At 62.4% G+C, this 15,692-nt stretch overlaps 1 protein-coding gene across 1 annotated transcript in view; it reads right to left on the minus strand.

Moving 5' to 3' along the window:
• TRAF7 (TNF receptor associated factor 7) overlaps window positions 1–15,692 on the minus strand; it is a 66,360-nt gene that overhangs the window by 1,844 nt on the left and 48,824 nt on the right. The window contains exons 3-20 of the mRNA XM_050774296.1: window positions 12,418–12,536; window positions 11,885–11,942; window positions 8,720–8,811; window positions 5,456–5,572; window positions 4,836–4,928; window positions 4,587–4,620; window positions 3,811–3,994; window positions 3,586–3,720; window positions 2,805–3,022; window positions 2,650–2,723; window positions 2,369–2,417; window positions 2,158–2,285; window positions 1,851–1,933; window positions 1,038–1,077; window positions 764–880; window positions 557–679; window positions 243–362; window positions 16–147 (exon numbers count right to left, since the gene is read on the minus strand). Of these exons, the coding sequence (XP_050630253.1) occupies window positions 16–147; window positions 243–362; window positions 557–679; window positions 764–880; window positions 1,038–1,077; window positions 1,851–1,933; window positions 2,158–2,285; window positions 2,369–2,417; window positions 2,650–2,723; window positions 2,805–3,022; window positions 3,586–3,720; window positions 3,811–3,994; window positions 4,587–4,620; window positions 4,836–4,928; window positions 5,456–5,572; window positions 8,720–8,811; window positions 11,885–11,942; window positions 12,418–12,498 (1,878 nt within the window). The 5' untranslated portion in view covers window positions 12,499–12,536. The remainder of the gene's footprint in view (window positions 1–15; window positions 148–242; window positions 363–556; window positions 680–763; window positions 881–1,037; window positions 1,078–1,850; window positions 1,934–2,157; window positions 2,286–2,368; window positions 2,418–2,649; window positions 2,724–2,804; window positions 3,023–3,585; window positions 3,721–3,810; window positions 3,995–4,586; window positions 4,621–4,835; window positions 4,929–5,455; window positions 5,573–8,719; window positions 8,812–11,884; window positions 11,943–12,417; window positions 12,537–15,692) is intronic.

A 15,692-nucleotide genomic window follows, 5' to 3' on the forward strand; every position in this document is an offset into this window, starting at 1 on the left:
TGGGCCCGCACGCACCCTGAGGGACCGGTCGTAGGATGCACTGAAGACTTTGGTCTGGTCTGGTGTTGAGATGACCGCCAGGGCATACACAGTGCCCACATGGCCTGTGAGGGTCCGCACCTGCTCCTTGGACTCAATGTCCCACACCTGGGAGGGGTGGGCACAGGCAGGTCAAAGACACTGAGCAAGGTAGGGGAGATGGGGCCACAGTCTGGCCCTGCACCCAGACGCCCAGGCCTTACGTGGATGAGGTTCTCGTAGGTGCCACAGACAATGTGGTGATTTGTCACAGCAATGGAGTAGACGCTGCCGCCAGACGTCTGTAGGACGTGGATGCAGTCGAGGGTTCGGATGTCCCAGATCTATGAGTAATCGTGGGCCACTTGGTCCCAGGCCAGGTGCTTCACCCCCAGGGCTTCAGCACCACTGGGCAGCCCACCCACCCAGCCAGGGCATGTGCGAAGGTAGGAACAGGGCAGATGGAGCCCTGGGTGCTGGTCTGGGAAGTGCTGGTAGGGGACAAGGCCCTGTGGCCACCAGGTGTACCCAGGTGCACCTTGATTGTCTGGTAGGAGCCGCTGTACAGGTAGCTCTGGGCAGCCACCAGGGCCCGCACCCAGTGGTTGAGGCCTGTGAGCTCCTTCTTCAACTTCAGCTCAGTGCCCACGATGTCCCAGACCTGCAGGGATGGCTACAATTGTGGGCTGGGCGGGCAAGGGACACCTCAGTGACTCACACACACAGGCACACCCTCCACCCGTACCTTGATGGCCTTCAGGGAGCCGCTGAAGAGCATGTTGTGTGAGGAGACCAGCGTGCACACCGGGTTGTCGTGGGCCCGGATGGTGTTCACCTTCTGCAGGTTCTGGATGTCCCACACCTGATTGGGGAAGGACCGGAAGCCTCAGGGCACCAAGCCCTGTCACCTGAAGTCTGGAGTCCGGAGCCCAGATGGGGAGAAACACCTCCCTGGGGCACCTACATACTGAGGCAGGCCTGGGCTGCCTCCTGCCCACCCGCCTGTAGGCCCCACTCACAATGATGGTGCAGTCTGCAGAGCCACTGTAGAGTTTGCACCTGGGGAAGCAGAGAGTGTGTCACGGTGGGAGAAGCTGTGTCCCTGCTGACACCGCCCTGGCAGGGCCCGAGGTCCATGCCAACCATCAGGAACTAGCAGCGTGGCCCAGGGCCAAGGCCACTGCTGTGTCCCTAAGCTCCAGCCTATTTTCCAGTCTCCACACGGGAACCTTGGAAGGGGTGAGCCAGCCTGATGCCTGCCTGGAAAGCATTTGACAGCGAGCCGGGAGGTAATTACCCGCCCGTTAGCACTGAGTCAATCCCAGGGCCGGCTGCTGGCAGTCAAGCTGCCGCCTCCTGAAAGCGAGCATCTCTCACGCACACGCTTACACGCTTGCTCCCACAAAGCCTCACGACAGGAGACAGGAGGCAGGTAGGCCACCTGGAGGCAAGAAGGTGGCCAAGGTAGTTGCTCCGTGGTCCCTATGCCCTGGGCTCTGACTGCAGGCTGAGGAGAGTTGAGCTCCTGCCTTCACTCCCTAAGGTCCCCCCATCTTCTGGTTGCACGAGGAGCACCGGGGCCAGGACAAGGTTCTGCTGGGAGGCTGGCTATGCCAGTTGTTGGGAACACACAACTTCAGAGATGGCGCAGGCCACACAAGGGCCCACACACTGCTACCCAGGGAGCCAGTGCTGCTCCAGGTGGAGGGCGCCCTAGAGGTGGGGCACACACATAGCTACACAGGCTCGAGCTCATGGCTCACGGCCCACGGAGTAGCAGCACCACATCCCCTGACCTGGGAATCACTGGTCACACACGTGCCTGGACTCACCCCTGGATGCAGAGAGCCAGCACGATGCCATCGTGGCCCTCCAGTGTCTTCTGGCACTTGTAGGTGGTACATGTATCCCACACCTGCAGAGACCAGGGCCACAGTGGGTCCCAGCAAGGTCAGCCCAGTGCCAAGGGGCAGCATAACAGGAATGAGTAAGGGAGCCCTGCCCATGGGAGAAAGCCCCGCCCATGGGAGAAAGCCCTGCCCAGGAGAAGGTCCCACCCATAGGCAGGCTGGCAGTGCCAGGCATGCAGTAGTGCCCAACCCATCCATGCTGCAGAGACTGAGGTAGGACTCCGCCTACCTTGATGGTCTTGTCAGAGGAGCCGCTGAAGAGCAGGTCACCCATGGAGTAGACGCAGAGACACCACACAGGGCCCTGGTGGCCCACAAAGGTCCCTTTGCATTTGAAGATCTGCTGAGGGTCATAGGCTGCAGAGACGGGAGCAGTGAGTGAGGGCCCCGTAGGGGTGCACGGGGAGGGCAGGTGGGAGCCGCGGCAGGCCCATACTCACAGCCTAGGATGCCCATGTTCAGCCGCGCGTTGATGTGGGACAGCTCGTCCTGCAGGGCCAAGGGCAGGGCAGAGGGCAGGTGGGCAGGGCTGCTGTGGGGCCAGTGCAGCCTCTCTGCCCCTGCTGCCCTGGGCCAGGGGTGAGCAGGGGCGACAGGAGTCCCTGCCACACACAGACCCCTGATCTTGACTAGTGGAGCCAAGGCCAAGGGAGGCCTCCCTGCCAGGGCCGCCAGCTTCCCTGGGTCTCACAACCCAGCCCCTGCAGCCCCGCCCACTCACATTTAACATGGATGCGTCCCGCCGGAACTCCATGAGGTCCTCGCTAAGCTTGCTCTGGTTTTCATCCAGGACGTCTGAGGAGCAGGAGGAGAGGGGGTGTCACTGGTGCCCGGAGCAGTGGCCAGGCCCCCACCTGCCCCAGTGCCCACCCTCACCAAACTTGAGCTCCAGGCTCTTCTCTAGCTGGTCAATCTTCTCCGAGAGCTTGCCCAGCATGGAGCGCAGGAAGGCGATCTCCTGGTCCTTCTGGGCCAGCGCCACGTGCATCTCGTGGAAGCGGTCGTCCGTCTGCTGCAGAAACTCCTTCAGGCCCTCGAAGCGGCAAGTCTCCAGGTGGGTCTCATAAGTGTCCTGGTTCCCGATGAACGTGCACCTGCGGGGACAGGACAGCTGCCCACCTGCCTGCCTGGTGGGTCCCTGCTGGTGCCTCCCTATCCCCAAGAATCCCCTTCGAGTGCTCCAGCCCTGTGGCCACTGCACCCCAGGTCCAGATGCCCCTCTTCCCCACCTAGCTACCCCTGGGCAGCTTCACAAGTGAGGTCCCATCACGTCACCCCTGCAGAGCTGTTTAAGGTTTCCTCACTCCCTGAGGATAAAACCCACGCCCCTCAGCAGCCTCCCTGCCCTGAAGAACTGGGCTCCTGCCTCTCCTCCCACCCCCACCTCCCTCTCCAGAGCTCTCAACCCCAGCATTTGTTCAATTCCGCCCATGCCTGGTGGGCTGCGGGAGCATCCATGCCCACCTTCCTGGCTGCCCTCGGCTCCTCCTCTGTGTTTCCAGGGCCTTGGGCCTCTCCTGGGCTCCTGGGCCTCAGAGAGGATTACAGACCCTGGTGTGGTCCCAGCTCCGACCCACCTCCCCGGGACCAGCAAGCAGGCGGTTCTTAGCGGAGCCTGTGGAGGGACTTCGTCCGCCCCCGCCCGCCCCCCACTCACCCGTACTTGGAGTGGGGACATTTGATGTGCTCACACTCCTTGAGGTGGGCCTCCAGGTTCATCTTGAGCAGTGGGGGGCAGCTGGGGTTGTTGGGGCACCGCACAGGCCTGTAGTCACAGCTGCCCTCGTGGTCCCTGTGCCAGGGTGGGATGCGGGGAAGCCTGAGCCAAAGCCCCGAGAGGCAGCCCCCAGGGAGGCAAAGGTGCCCAGGGAGGGGCACTTACTTCCGGGCGCTGAGCTTGATGGTGAAGGGGCACCCTCGGGGGTCCACCTCAAAGATGGGGGGCTTCCCGCCGCCCGCCGCCCGGCAGCCGTGCCGGCAGTGGATGAAGAGCTCCCCGATCTGCTCGGCCACCGCGATGTTGTTCACCACCACGGTCAGTTTGACATTGTCCACAGGACACTTTTCTGGGGGAGGAGGGCGTGCTGACCCCCACGGCCTGCCTGGAACATGCTCCCTCACCGGGGTGGGCATGAGCCTCTTAACGGGGGTCAGATCTCCTGTCCATCTGCCCCTCTTGAGGCATGCAACATGGGAACGGGGGCACAGGTGGGCCACCAAGAAGGAGCAGCAGGTGGTGAGGAAGTGTCACCTGTGATACTCTCAGCTGTGCCCGGAAAAGTGTGGGGTGGGGCCAAGAGGGCAGAGGGCAGAGTGTGGACAGGCAGGCAGGAGCGGGCGCCATGTGGGAGGACGACAGCCTCACCAGTGAGAAAGGCCTCCCCAGAGGGTGCCCACCCTGACCTGGGGAGCCTTGGCCCACACCTGCTGTGGGGTCTCTGAGTCTGCACACACTAGAAGTTGGGGTGTCCCCACTCTGTTCATGGAGGGCCTGAGCCTCAGCCTGAGCATCCCAAGGACTGCTGCAGCCCCATCCCACCCCCAGCAGAGGCCAAACAGGCCCGGTCACTGTGCGGGGGACAAGGGAGAAGCTGCCCGTCTCTGCTCGGCAGCCAGGGGCACGGTCAGTGCCAGGCCTCGGCTGAGGCACGAGCCTACCTGACTTCAAGGCACATCTTCTACAGAACGTGTGCTGTGGAGGCAAAGGGCGGACTTGAGGGCAGCCACAGGGTCCTCTTTTCCCCAAGTCCACGGCCATGGCAGCCACAGGCCTCACTGCACCCCAATCCCAGTGCAGCCAGACCAGGCCTCAACCGAGGCCAGGGACCAGCAGCCCCGGCCCATGAGAGGCCTGCGGTCCTGCGGGGGCCTCCGGCAGCATGGGGGCTGGGAAGGGGGGCGACTCACCCCACACGTGGTGATCACGGGGTCTTTGAAGACACTGCAGCAGAGCTGACAGCACAGCTTCACCGAGGGCTGCTCCGCAAACACCAGTGGCTCCTGGAACCAAGTGTGAAAGGCAAGCAATGGCGGGAGGCCACCCTCAGCCCCACCACCACCCAGGCACCCAGGTGCTCTCGCTCCAGGCCTGGCTGTCCTCTGAGGACGGGGGCACGTCCTAAGAGAGGCCTGCTTAGAGCTGGGGGGCTTGATCGGGGCCTAAGAGGGAGAGCGAGGTCTGTGGCCCCAGAGGCATGGCCCAGCCCAGGAGGATGAGTCCAGCTACCCAGTATTGGCCGCCCTCGCCTGCCTCCTTCCTGGGGTGAGACTGGAAAGGGCCCCACCGGAGCCCCGTGCTTCCCACTGCCAGTTCCCGGGCAGCCCTGAGAAAGGGGAGTGGGGCACATACCCAGGGGACTCAGCCTGGCCCCTCGAGTCCCCACCACGGACCAAGCACTGCGGTTCCTGTCAGGCTCCAGCTGCCCTCCCCGTGAGCTGGGCTGGCATGGCGGAGGGGACGGTGCCTCCGTGCTACCGCTGCAGTGACAGCCCTGGAAGCCGCTCTGCGCTGAGTCCCCCACACCTACCGGCTCCTCCTCCTCCTCGGGCAGCGAGAATGTGGAGCGCAGGGACATGCTGGACTCTGAGTGCAGGGAGCGGACGGAGATGGCAGAGTCGGAGCGGCGGGGAGTGCTGATGGGGGGCTGCGCGGAGGCAGAGGCGCCTGTCAGGGGGCTCCGCACGGGGTCAGAGCCTTGGGGAGGACAGGAACCAGCCCGGGAGGGTAGCAGCACCCCTGGGGCCACCCCGGTCACTGCGGGCACTCTGCTTGTCCACAGGGGCCGTGGGTGGGTGTGGGGAGCTGATGCAGCCCAGGTCCCTGCCTGCCTGCCTGGGCGGCCTGGGCCGGGGTGCTGGGCTGCCCGCTCACGCCTGCCACCTCTCTTTGTGTAAATGGAGAGACTTCCTGCTATTCAATTCCACATACCCGAGCGGCTTCCTGCTTCCCGTGAGGGAATGTGGGCCGTGAGGGGGCACCTCCACCAGCCAATCCCGGGCAGCCGAGGCCGTGACCGCAGGATGGAAGGGCCAGGAAGGCTGGCAGGGAGCGGCGGCTGGGTTCCAGGTGCCCCCCGGGCCTGGCTGCTTGTCTGGCCTTGCTGCTGGGGTACACCAGGCCCGGCCGGGAGGCTCAGAGGGAAGGTAGGGCCAGGCCCCCACAGAACCTCAGCTGAGCTTCCCGAGGGCAGGAGTGAGGGACACAGGTGCCTGCCTCTGCCTGAGCTACCGACAGGGGAGTCTGGGGGAGGGGCAGACACTGTCCCTTCCTCCCCTCTGGCCTGGAAACCTCCAGAAGTTTCCGAGAGCCACGCTGCCCAAGGTTCCTCTTGCGGCGCTCTGACTGCAGAGGGGCCCAGCTGCAGCGGACGGCCACCTGGGGCCCTGCTGCTGCTCTGCTGAGCCTCTGGCCCCTTTCCCGGCAGCCCTGGGTATGAAACCCACAGAGCACAGGGGCAGAGCCAGTCCCAAGGCCGGCAGAGGGGGCATTGTGTCCCGTGTGCCCACCTCCCTTCAGGTCCCAAGGGCCCATCTGCATGGAAACAGCACGTGGAGAGCAGAAAGGAGTCAGAGGAAGTGAGTCATGAGGCCCCATGGCAGCAGGGAGAGCCCCAGAGGTGAGAGCAGAGCAGTAGCTGGCACGGGACCCACTTTCCCTGGCCTGCCCACTGCTACCCCAGAGTCTCCCACCCTCCTGGGCATGGGGGCTAACGGCGGCCAGGCCTGGGGGGCAGGGGAAAGGGCAGGAGGGGGACTCCCTGTGTGGGCCTCAGGGCAAAGAGAGAAGATGCCCGCTCCTCTTTAAAGCCATAGTGACCCATGGGGATAGCAGGTGATTATGGGAACCACAAGCATGGTGGATGCGTGGCCTTCAGCTTGTGGAGACTAAAGCAGGCAGAGGCCCAAGGGACAGGGCCCAGACATACCCAACTCACCCTCGGCCTAGCACCCGGCACACCCGGGTGTGTTTGTTCAATTAATTAAAAACTTATTTTCTGGCCGAGCAAGGTGGCTCACGCCTGTAATCCCAGCACTTTGGGAGTCCAAAGTGGGCGGATCACTTGAGGCTAGGAGTTTGAGACCAGCCTGGCCAATGTGGTGAAAACCCATCTCTACTAAAAATACAAAAATTAGCTGGGCATGGTACCACGGATGTGTAATCCCAGCTACTTGGGAGACTGAGGCAGGAGAATGGCTTGAACCCAGGAGGGAGAGGTTGCAGTTGAGCTGAGATTGCACCACTGCACTCCAGCATGGGTGACAAAACGAGATTTCATCTCAACAAACATACAAACAAACAAACGAAACAAAAAAAATCTTTTCTTCTTATTGTTAGAAATGAAAAAAGAAGGCTGGGTGCGGTGGCTCATGCCTGTAATCCCAGCACTTTGGGAGGCCGAGGGGAGCGGATCACCTGAGGTCGGGAGTTTGAGACCAGCCTGACCAACATGGAGAAACCCTGTCTCTACTAAAAATTCAAAATTAGCCGGCAGCGGTGGCGCACGCCTGTAACCCCAGCTACTCGGGAGGCTGAGGCCAGAGAGTCACTTAAACCTGGGAGGCGGAGGTTGCAGTGAGCTGAGATCACACCACTGCACTCCCGCCTGGACAATAAGAGTGAAAGTCCATCTCACGGCCGGGCGCGGTGGCTCATGCCTGTAATCCCAGCACTTTGGGAGGCCGAGACGGGCGGATCACGAGGTCAGGAGATCGAGACCATCCTGGTTAACACGGTGAAACCCCATCTCTACTAAAAAATACAAAAAACTAGCCGGGCGAGGTGGCGGGCGCCTGTAGTCCCAGCTACTCGGGAGGCTGAGGCAGGAGAATGGCGTAAACCCGGGAGGCGGAGCTTGCAGTGAGCTGAGATCCGGCCACTGCACTCCAGCCTGGGCAACAGAGCGAGACTCCGTCAAAAAAAAAAAAAAAAAAAAAAAAAAGAAAGTCCATCTCAAAAAAAATAAAAAGAAAGGAAAAAGGAAAAGGCCTCGGTCCCAAGAGAACCAGCAGGGCCACCACACCTGGTGTCCAAGGCACTGGAGAGAAGCAGCTGCCAGGGAGGCCCCACACGCCCCCACCCCCCGCTAGGCTAGTCCTTCATGCCCAGGGCAGAGTTGGCCTCTGTCCCCTGGGTAGGCCCAGAGCTCAGCAATGAGTGCCATTGACCAGGATGGCAGGGAATGACCACTGAGACCTTGGCCACAGGGCTCAGGTGCCAGCAGCCAGCCCCCGACTGACCTAAACCTTTCTGCCCCCAACACAGCCAGCAACAGGGAATTATCTGGCTTCCCCAGCACTTGGCACAGGTTCCGCAGCCCCCACCCCATTCCCTCTGGTGTCCCCACAGCTTAGGTCCACACACCTTTCCTCTCCCTCCTCTCATCAGGACCCCTCCTCAAACCCTGCCTGGACCCAGCAACCCCACTCATTCCCTACTCAGCAGCAAAGCAACCTTTCAAAGCATATATTTTATTGTGTTGTCCTGATCAAACCTTCTGTGGCTTCCACCTCCCTTAAGATAGAGCCAAATATGCCTCATTCTGGCCTGCAGGTGCCATGCCATCGGGCCCAGCTGCCCTCACTGGCTGCCCTCTGCCACCTACAGTTCAGCCACAGGAGCCTCCTTTCTCACAGACTTGCCATGCATGCTGAGGCCTCAGGGTGTCCACAGGTGCTGTTCCTCTCCTGTGCCCCACCAGCTCACTGTCAGCTCCTCCTGGGACCGGGTCCCCCAGGAGGGAGGGTGGGGGGAAGCTGAGGCTCACATGGGCTCCTGCGGGGTGGGGACCTACCATGCTGTCCTCCTCGTCCCGCGGGGAGTAGGCAAGAGTGCTGGAGGAGGAGGGTGTCCTGCAGTGCTGCTTGTAGGTGCTGGTCCCATCAGCTGCAAGGCAAGATGGCTGGTGCGTGAGTGGGGGCTCCCTCAGCAGACGCGAGGGAGGTGGGGCCCGTGCTCACAGCCCTCCCCAGGGCCAGGCAGGCAGAAAGCGTGCAGGGATGGCGCCGGGGAAGTTTGGGTTCCCTCTCAAGGTCAAAACAGTGCCAGGAGCATGGACGCTGGGCTCGGTCTACATCTGGACAGTCCGAGCACTGAGTCCAGCAGCCCCAGCCCCAGCCCTGCCTACCCCAGGCAGGGTCTTCTTTCTTTTTTTTTTTTTTGAGACGGAGTCTCACGCTGTTGCCCAGGCTGGAGTGCAGTGGCGCGATCTCGGCTCACTGCAAGCTCCGCCTCCCGGGTTCACGCCATTCTCCTGCCTCAGCCTCCCGAGTAGCTGGGACTACAGGCGCCCGCCACCGTGCCCGGCTAATTTTTTGTATTTTTAGTAGAGACGGGGTTTCACTGTGGTCTCGATCTCCTGACCTTGTGATCCGCCCGCCTTGGCCTCCCAAAGTGCTGGGATTACAGGCTTGAGCCACCGCGCCCGGCCGCAGGGTCTTCTTTCAAGGCCTCTACAAGCTCCCCAGCACCCCAGCCTGAGCCAGCTGAGGCCCATGGCCAACACAGAGCCGTCACTCTGAAGGCCGCCTGGCAGTAGCTGGGGATGCCGTTTTATTTGCCTCTTGAGGCGCCTCTGCCAGGTGAGTTCCCTGACAGCCTCCACTCACAGAGGTTCCGCTGAGGCCGAGGTGTGGGGCTGGGATGCAGAAGGGCCAGGACCGCATCCTGGTGTCCCTGGCACAGCCAGGACCAGGAAGTGGCCCCAGCCTTGGTGGCCTCCTCTGAGGCAGGAGCTGAAGTGCCCTCCCTCCTCCTGCCCGCACGTCACCCCAGCTTGGCCAGGGCCAGAGCTGCCCTGGGAAGGGCCGGTCAGTCCACGTGGGAGCCAGAGAGAGCCACCTCCCGGACTCAGGACCAGCCAGGCTCGGATGTCACAAACAGTGCTGGGCTCAAAATCGAGGCCTCAAGAGGCTGCCGTGTGACTGGGCCTCGGTTTCCCCATCTGTCATGAGGGGCCAGGTGAGGCACCTGGGGACGCCCTGCCTGGCTCTGCCCATCCCTGCTGCTGAGGGGCCAGGCACGGCAGCTGTGCCCTGCCCCATCCTGGGCACCTTCTGCCGTGTGACGGGGCCATGGGGCTTCTAAGGGTAGATGAAAAGGCACCATTTTTTGTGGGGGTGGGATTAGGGATGATATTTATTTATTTTTTCCTCCAAAAGAACCATCCTGGCCGGGCGCGGTGGCTCACGCCTGTAATCCCAGCACTTTGGGAGGCCGAGACGGGCGGATCACGAGGTCAGGAGATCGAGACCATCCTGGCTAGCACGGTGAAACCCCATCTCTACTAAAAAATACAAAAAACTAGCCGGGCGAGGTGGCGGGCGCCTGTAGTCCCAGCTACTCGGGAGGCTGAGGCAGGAGAATGGCATAAACCTGGGAGGCGGAGCTTGCAGTGAGCTGAGATCCGGCCACTGCACTCCAGGCTGGGCGACAGAGCGAGACTCCGTCTCAAAAAAAAAAAAAAAAAAAAAAAAGGCCGGGCGCGGTGGCTCAAGCCTGTAATCCCAGCACTTTGGGAGGCCGAGACGGGCGGATCATGAGGTCAGGAGATCGAGACCATCCTGGGTAACACAGTGAAACCCCGTCTCTACTAAAAATACAAAAACTTAGCCGGGCGAGGTGGCAGGCGCCTGTAGTCCCAGCTACTTGGGAGGCTGAGGCAGGAGAATGGCGTGAACCCGGGAGGCAGAGCTTGCAGTGAGCTGAGATCCGGCCACTGCACTCCAGCCTGGGTGACAGAGCGAGACTCCGTCTCAAAAAAAAAAAAAAAAAAAAGAACCATCCAAGAAAAAAAAAAAAAGAGGGCCCCTGGAGAGCCCCTGAGGGAGTCACCGGCAGCAAAGAGGTGCTACTGTGAACAGGTGTCCTTGGCGGCCCTGCGACCCCATGGCCAGGTTTATCAGAGCAATTTAAAAAACTAATTAGCAGCTGGTGTGCTTCTACAAAGGGCAGAGTGCCAGAAAGGACAGAGAACAAAGTCTCCCCAGAGCCCCCGCCCCGAACGAGGGTCCCTGGCCCTGCACCTCGGGAAGAAGGTGCTGCCACTTCCTCACGGTCTCCCTGAGCACGGTGCTTGCGTTCAACCTGCAGCACTCTGGTTCTTAGGGTTTAGGGCTGAGAAGCAGCAAGGAAGCTTCAGGTTTCCGTCGTGTACCCCGCCCAGTGGTCATGTGCAGGTGAAGATTTATTGGGTTTGGCATGGTGGCTCATGCGTGTAATTCCAGCACTTTGGGAGGCCGAGGCAGGAGGATCACTTGAGCCCAGGAATTTGAGACCATCCTGGGCAACATGGTGCCACCTCATCTCTACCAAACATAAAAAAAAAATTAGCCAGGTGTGGTGGTGCCTATGGTCCCAACTTCCTGGGAGGCTGAGGTAGGAGGACTTATCCCAGGAGGTGCAGGTTGCAGTGAGCCGAGATCACGCCACTGTACTCCAACCTGGGTGACAGAGTGACACTCATCTCAAAAAAACAAACCAGACTTACGGACCTCTTCCACTCTCTCTCTCTTTTCCTATTAATATTTTACAACCGCAGCACTGGTACTGAAGCCCTAGGCCCAAACTCCAGAGAGGACTTCCGGGCACACAGGACCTTTCAGAGACTGGCCAGAAGCCTGAGACTGGGGACAAGCTAGGGGTCACTGTGACAAGGGACAGGGCTGTGTGGTGGGGCTGGAGATGTCAGGGCAGCCTCCCCAGAGGGGATGAAGAGGGTAGGGAGAGAGGGCACAGCACAGTCACCAAGGCGCAAGGAGCAGGACACCCGACTCCTGTCCAGCAGGGAGGCCCAAGGCTGAGAGGCTGTGAGGACAGAGGCTGGGACGTGAGGCTGCCCACACCCAGCACTGGCACGCAACACCGGCTCACCAGGAAGTGCCCTTCAGTCCTAAGGAGGGTGGGTGTGGGGGTGCCCCAGTTATTCCCAGCCTGGGCTGGCCTCGGCTTAAGGGCTCACCTTTTGTGATGGTGGTGACGGCCGAAAAGGCGGGTCCGAAGGTCGTTTCCATTCTGGTCTAGAGGGAGGATGGAGGAGACCTGGCCTCATTCCCGGACACAAGGAGGACATGCACACGTGGAGCCCACTCACATACCTAACACGCGACCGGGCCAGGCCATGCAGCACTCACACGCCTAACACGCGACCAGGCCAGGCCACGCAGCACTCACACGCCTAACACGCGAGCAGGCCAGGCCACGCAGCACTCACACGCCTAACACGCGACCAGGCCAGGCCACGCAGCACTCACACGCCTAACACGCGACCAGGCCAGGCCACGCAGCACTCACACGCCTAACACGCGACCAGGCCAGGCCACGCAGCACTCACACGCCTAACACACACACACAAGCTCCCCCAAGACCCAAGCTTGGGAGGGGACTGCGCTGGGAGCTCTGCAGGAAGCACCAGGTCCCTGGGGCATGCTGGGGGGTTCTGGGGATGTTGGGCATGCAGAGGGGCAGACCCTTACCCTTGGGGCACGCCCTTACCCCGGTGGTGACGTCTGGGGTGGGAAGGTTGCTGGGCCCTCCAGAGAAGCGGTTGTAGCGGGCACTCTTGCCCGAGCTCATGCTCTAGAGAGGCATCTAGGGTCCTTGGGCAGCATCTCCTGTGGGTGGAGCACAAATGAGGGGCTTGAGAGATGGAGCCCAGGCCCCTTTGAGCCAGCCGGGCCGCTGCAAGTATGCAGACCTGCTCTGGACCACCATGGGGCCGCCGCAGCCGCCTTCCACCAGCAGCACCGGCTCAGGCAGGCCTCTAGGAGGCAAAGGCCCTTCACACGGATCCCAGGCATGCAGAGGCCGGGCGGGCAGGCGGCTCTGCATCCCCGTCCCTCAAGACTTAGCCCTTCTGAGCTCCTGAAGAGCCCACCCAGCTCTTCCCCAAGGTGGAGGGACCCCTGCCCGGCTCTCTCTACTCCTCTGGGTCCTGAGTCACAGCCAGTCACCTTCAGGCTGAATGTCCCTGGGGCCAAGGCTGGGCCTTGGTGGGTAGGCCCAGGGTGTGGCCCATGTGGCGGGATCCAGTCACATAGGGACCAGTCAAGGCACGACGAATGTGTTTCCTGCCATGGCAGGTACGGTCAGGACCCAGTCAGCAGCAGGCTGCAGAGGGGGAGACAGCAGCGACACCCCAGAGAAAGAACCTGCAGGGGAAGTCACTGGAACCCAACTCTGCACAAACCGCGCTGCACGGAAAAAACTGCAGGAGAGAGACGAGTCCGCCCCTGGAAGCTGCGCAGGTCACACACACTCCCACCCGCGCCACAGGGACTCAGGGGCTGGTGGGGAAGGGGGGCAGGGAGAAGGCACACAGGAATCACCCTCCCAGAAGACAGGGGCCGATGGGCCTGGGGGAGACGTGGCTGCTCCGTGGGTGCTGGGAGTGCTGGTCAGACCCAGGGACAGCTGCAGGGGAAGGTAGACATTAGAGGGAAAAGGAGACCCAGCCAACAGGTAACACCCAGGACAGAGCCCGGGGAAGGGGCTGTCCGTACCGGATGATGCCCACCCTCCCCCTGTGGGGCACCAGGCTCTGTCAGCAGGCACCCGTCCTCCCGAGCAGGCCCCACTTTCAGGACCCCGGCAGCCTGGAAGCCAGGAGCCCGGCAGAGCGCGGCTGAGACAGCCCTGTCTCCTGCTGCCTGTGGATAGAGCCGCCGCCGATCCCGGCTTGAAGCTGAGGTCCCTGTGAGGAGGAAAGTCACACCCCCAGGACTCCCGTCCTGGGCCCACCCACACTGTCTACCTCGAGGCCCATGCACGGTACCCTGTGAGGACACACCACGGCTCGGCTCCCAAGGCAGGAGCCTTCAGAACAAGCTTGCTCTGGAGGCGGCGCAGCAGCAGGGAGCCCACCCCTGCGGCCCTGCTCTCACCCTGGGGAAGCCAGGCTGCAGACCAAGGCCCCAGGGACCTGAAAGGAGCAGGAGAGCCCTAGCCCCAGGCCAAGAAAGTGGCAGAGCTGGTCTCTGCCCCCACCCAGTGGGAGCACGGCTCAGGGGGCATCACTGAGTCCAGCTGGCTCCAGCACCTCCTCCATCAGTCCCTCCTGACTGGGCCCCTCTGGTGATACCCGCCCTGCATGCGCCTTCAAGTTGCCACTCATCTCACCCACCACCGTGGCTGCAGTCTGGCCTGGGGTCCCCCAGCCCGGCCTACAGGTCTGCAGGGAGGGGCTGGCTCTCAAGCCCTTGGTTCCCTGCACTTGGGCTCCCAGACTGTCTACCACCCCTGCTGTCTCCTCTCCCCTTCTCTAGGCTGCCCAGGCCCACCTGTCCCTTCCAATGCCACCTGTAAGGCCACCCACCCTGGAGCCACTCAGCCTTCAGGACTCGGGCCTCAACCCGACATCTTAGCCCCTGCAGTTGGCAGTGCCGCGAGCCACCTAGCCCCACCTGCTCTGTGCATCCCATGGTGTTGGGAGATGGGGCCTGGCCAAAGCCTCCCTCGGCCTCCTCCAGGTCCCACTGCAACTCGAGGGGCTCGGCCCTGTGTGTCCCAGACTGGGCTCTCAGGGGACTCCTCTTGTGGAAGAGGCAGGGGCTCCTGAGTGTGGGCAGTGCCACACACCTGCAGCCAGGCTCAGAGGAGTCAGCCCTGGGACAGAGGTGTGGTTGTGGTGTGTCTAGAATGCTGTTCTGCCCTGGCACATGCCTATCCCATCTCCAGCAGCTCCTGGCAGGAAGGTCGGGGAGAGCTGGCCAGGGCTTGCCTTTTGCCATCGTGCTTGGGGTGAAGATGTCCCAACTGGGGTAAGGCCCCGATAGCCTGAACCGCAGGTCTCCACGATTCAGCTCGGGAGGTTCAGCCCTTTGGGGAGCCCCAGGTTGGCTCCTGCCCCATGCGAGCAGGGAGGGGATCACTGGGCAGCCGCTAGGAGACACTGACTTGCATTTTACAAACCCATCGGCTCCCTGCACTGCAAGCTTCCAGGACCCCAGGGCCAGCTGTGAGCCCTGCCAGTGATGCCTGCCCGGGGCCCAGGTGGCCGGGACCCCAGCAGGCACTCCCCCAGGATGGGTCGGGCTGGCTTCGGTGCCTGTTGCTTAGTCTGGAAGAGCAGGTGTCTGGCTTCCCCCTCACTCTGAAGTGAGGTGAACAGAAAGGCACGCAGGGCAACGTGCAAATCAGCCACAAAGTCCCAGCTGGCCAACGGCAGCCAGGCCATGGGGACAACACCACAGGATCTGTGGGGTGCACAAGACCCCACCAAGAGCCAGCGGAGTGGGACAGAGGGGGGGAGGGGGGGGTGGAGGGAGGGAGGGGGCAGAGGGAGAGAGGGGCGAGGGGGGGGGGGGCGGAGGGAGGGAGGGAGGGGCAGAGGGCAGACGGAAGGGTGGAGGGGGGGGAGGGAGGGAGGGAGAGGTGGAGTGGGGGAGGGAGGGGGGGAGGGGGCATAGGGAGGGTGTGGGGAGGGAGGGGCGGAGGGGGTGCAGGGAGGGAGGGGGGGGAGAGAGCGGAGGGAGGGGCGGAGGGAGGGGTGGAGAGGGTGGAGGCAGGGAGGGGTGGAGGGTGGAGGGAGGGGGTGGAAGGGGGAGGGAGGGGGTGGAGGGGGATGCTCTGCACAGGAGGCTGCTTCCCAGTTCACTTGGGTTCAGTATTCAGCTCCAGCCAGGGACACGGAGGTGGGAGGAACCCCAGGGCTGGAGGCCAGGGAACGTTTGTGTCCCGCCCTAAGGCAGGATCCAACCCCTGCACCTCAGAATTGAGCAAGATGCCCAAGGCCTCCCCTCAGTCCAGTCCCAGGGGCTGGGTTTTGTAAT

This window comes from Macaca thibetana, chromosome 20, assembly GCF_024542745.1.
Source record: "Macaca thibetana thibetana isolate TM-01 chromosome 20, ASM2454274v1, whole genome shotgun sequence".
In the NCBI taxonomy this organism is placed as follows: domain Eukaryota; kingdom Metazoa; phylum Chordata; class Mammalia; order Primates; family Cercopithecidae; genus Macaca; species Macaca thibetana.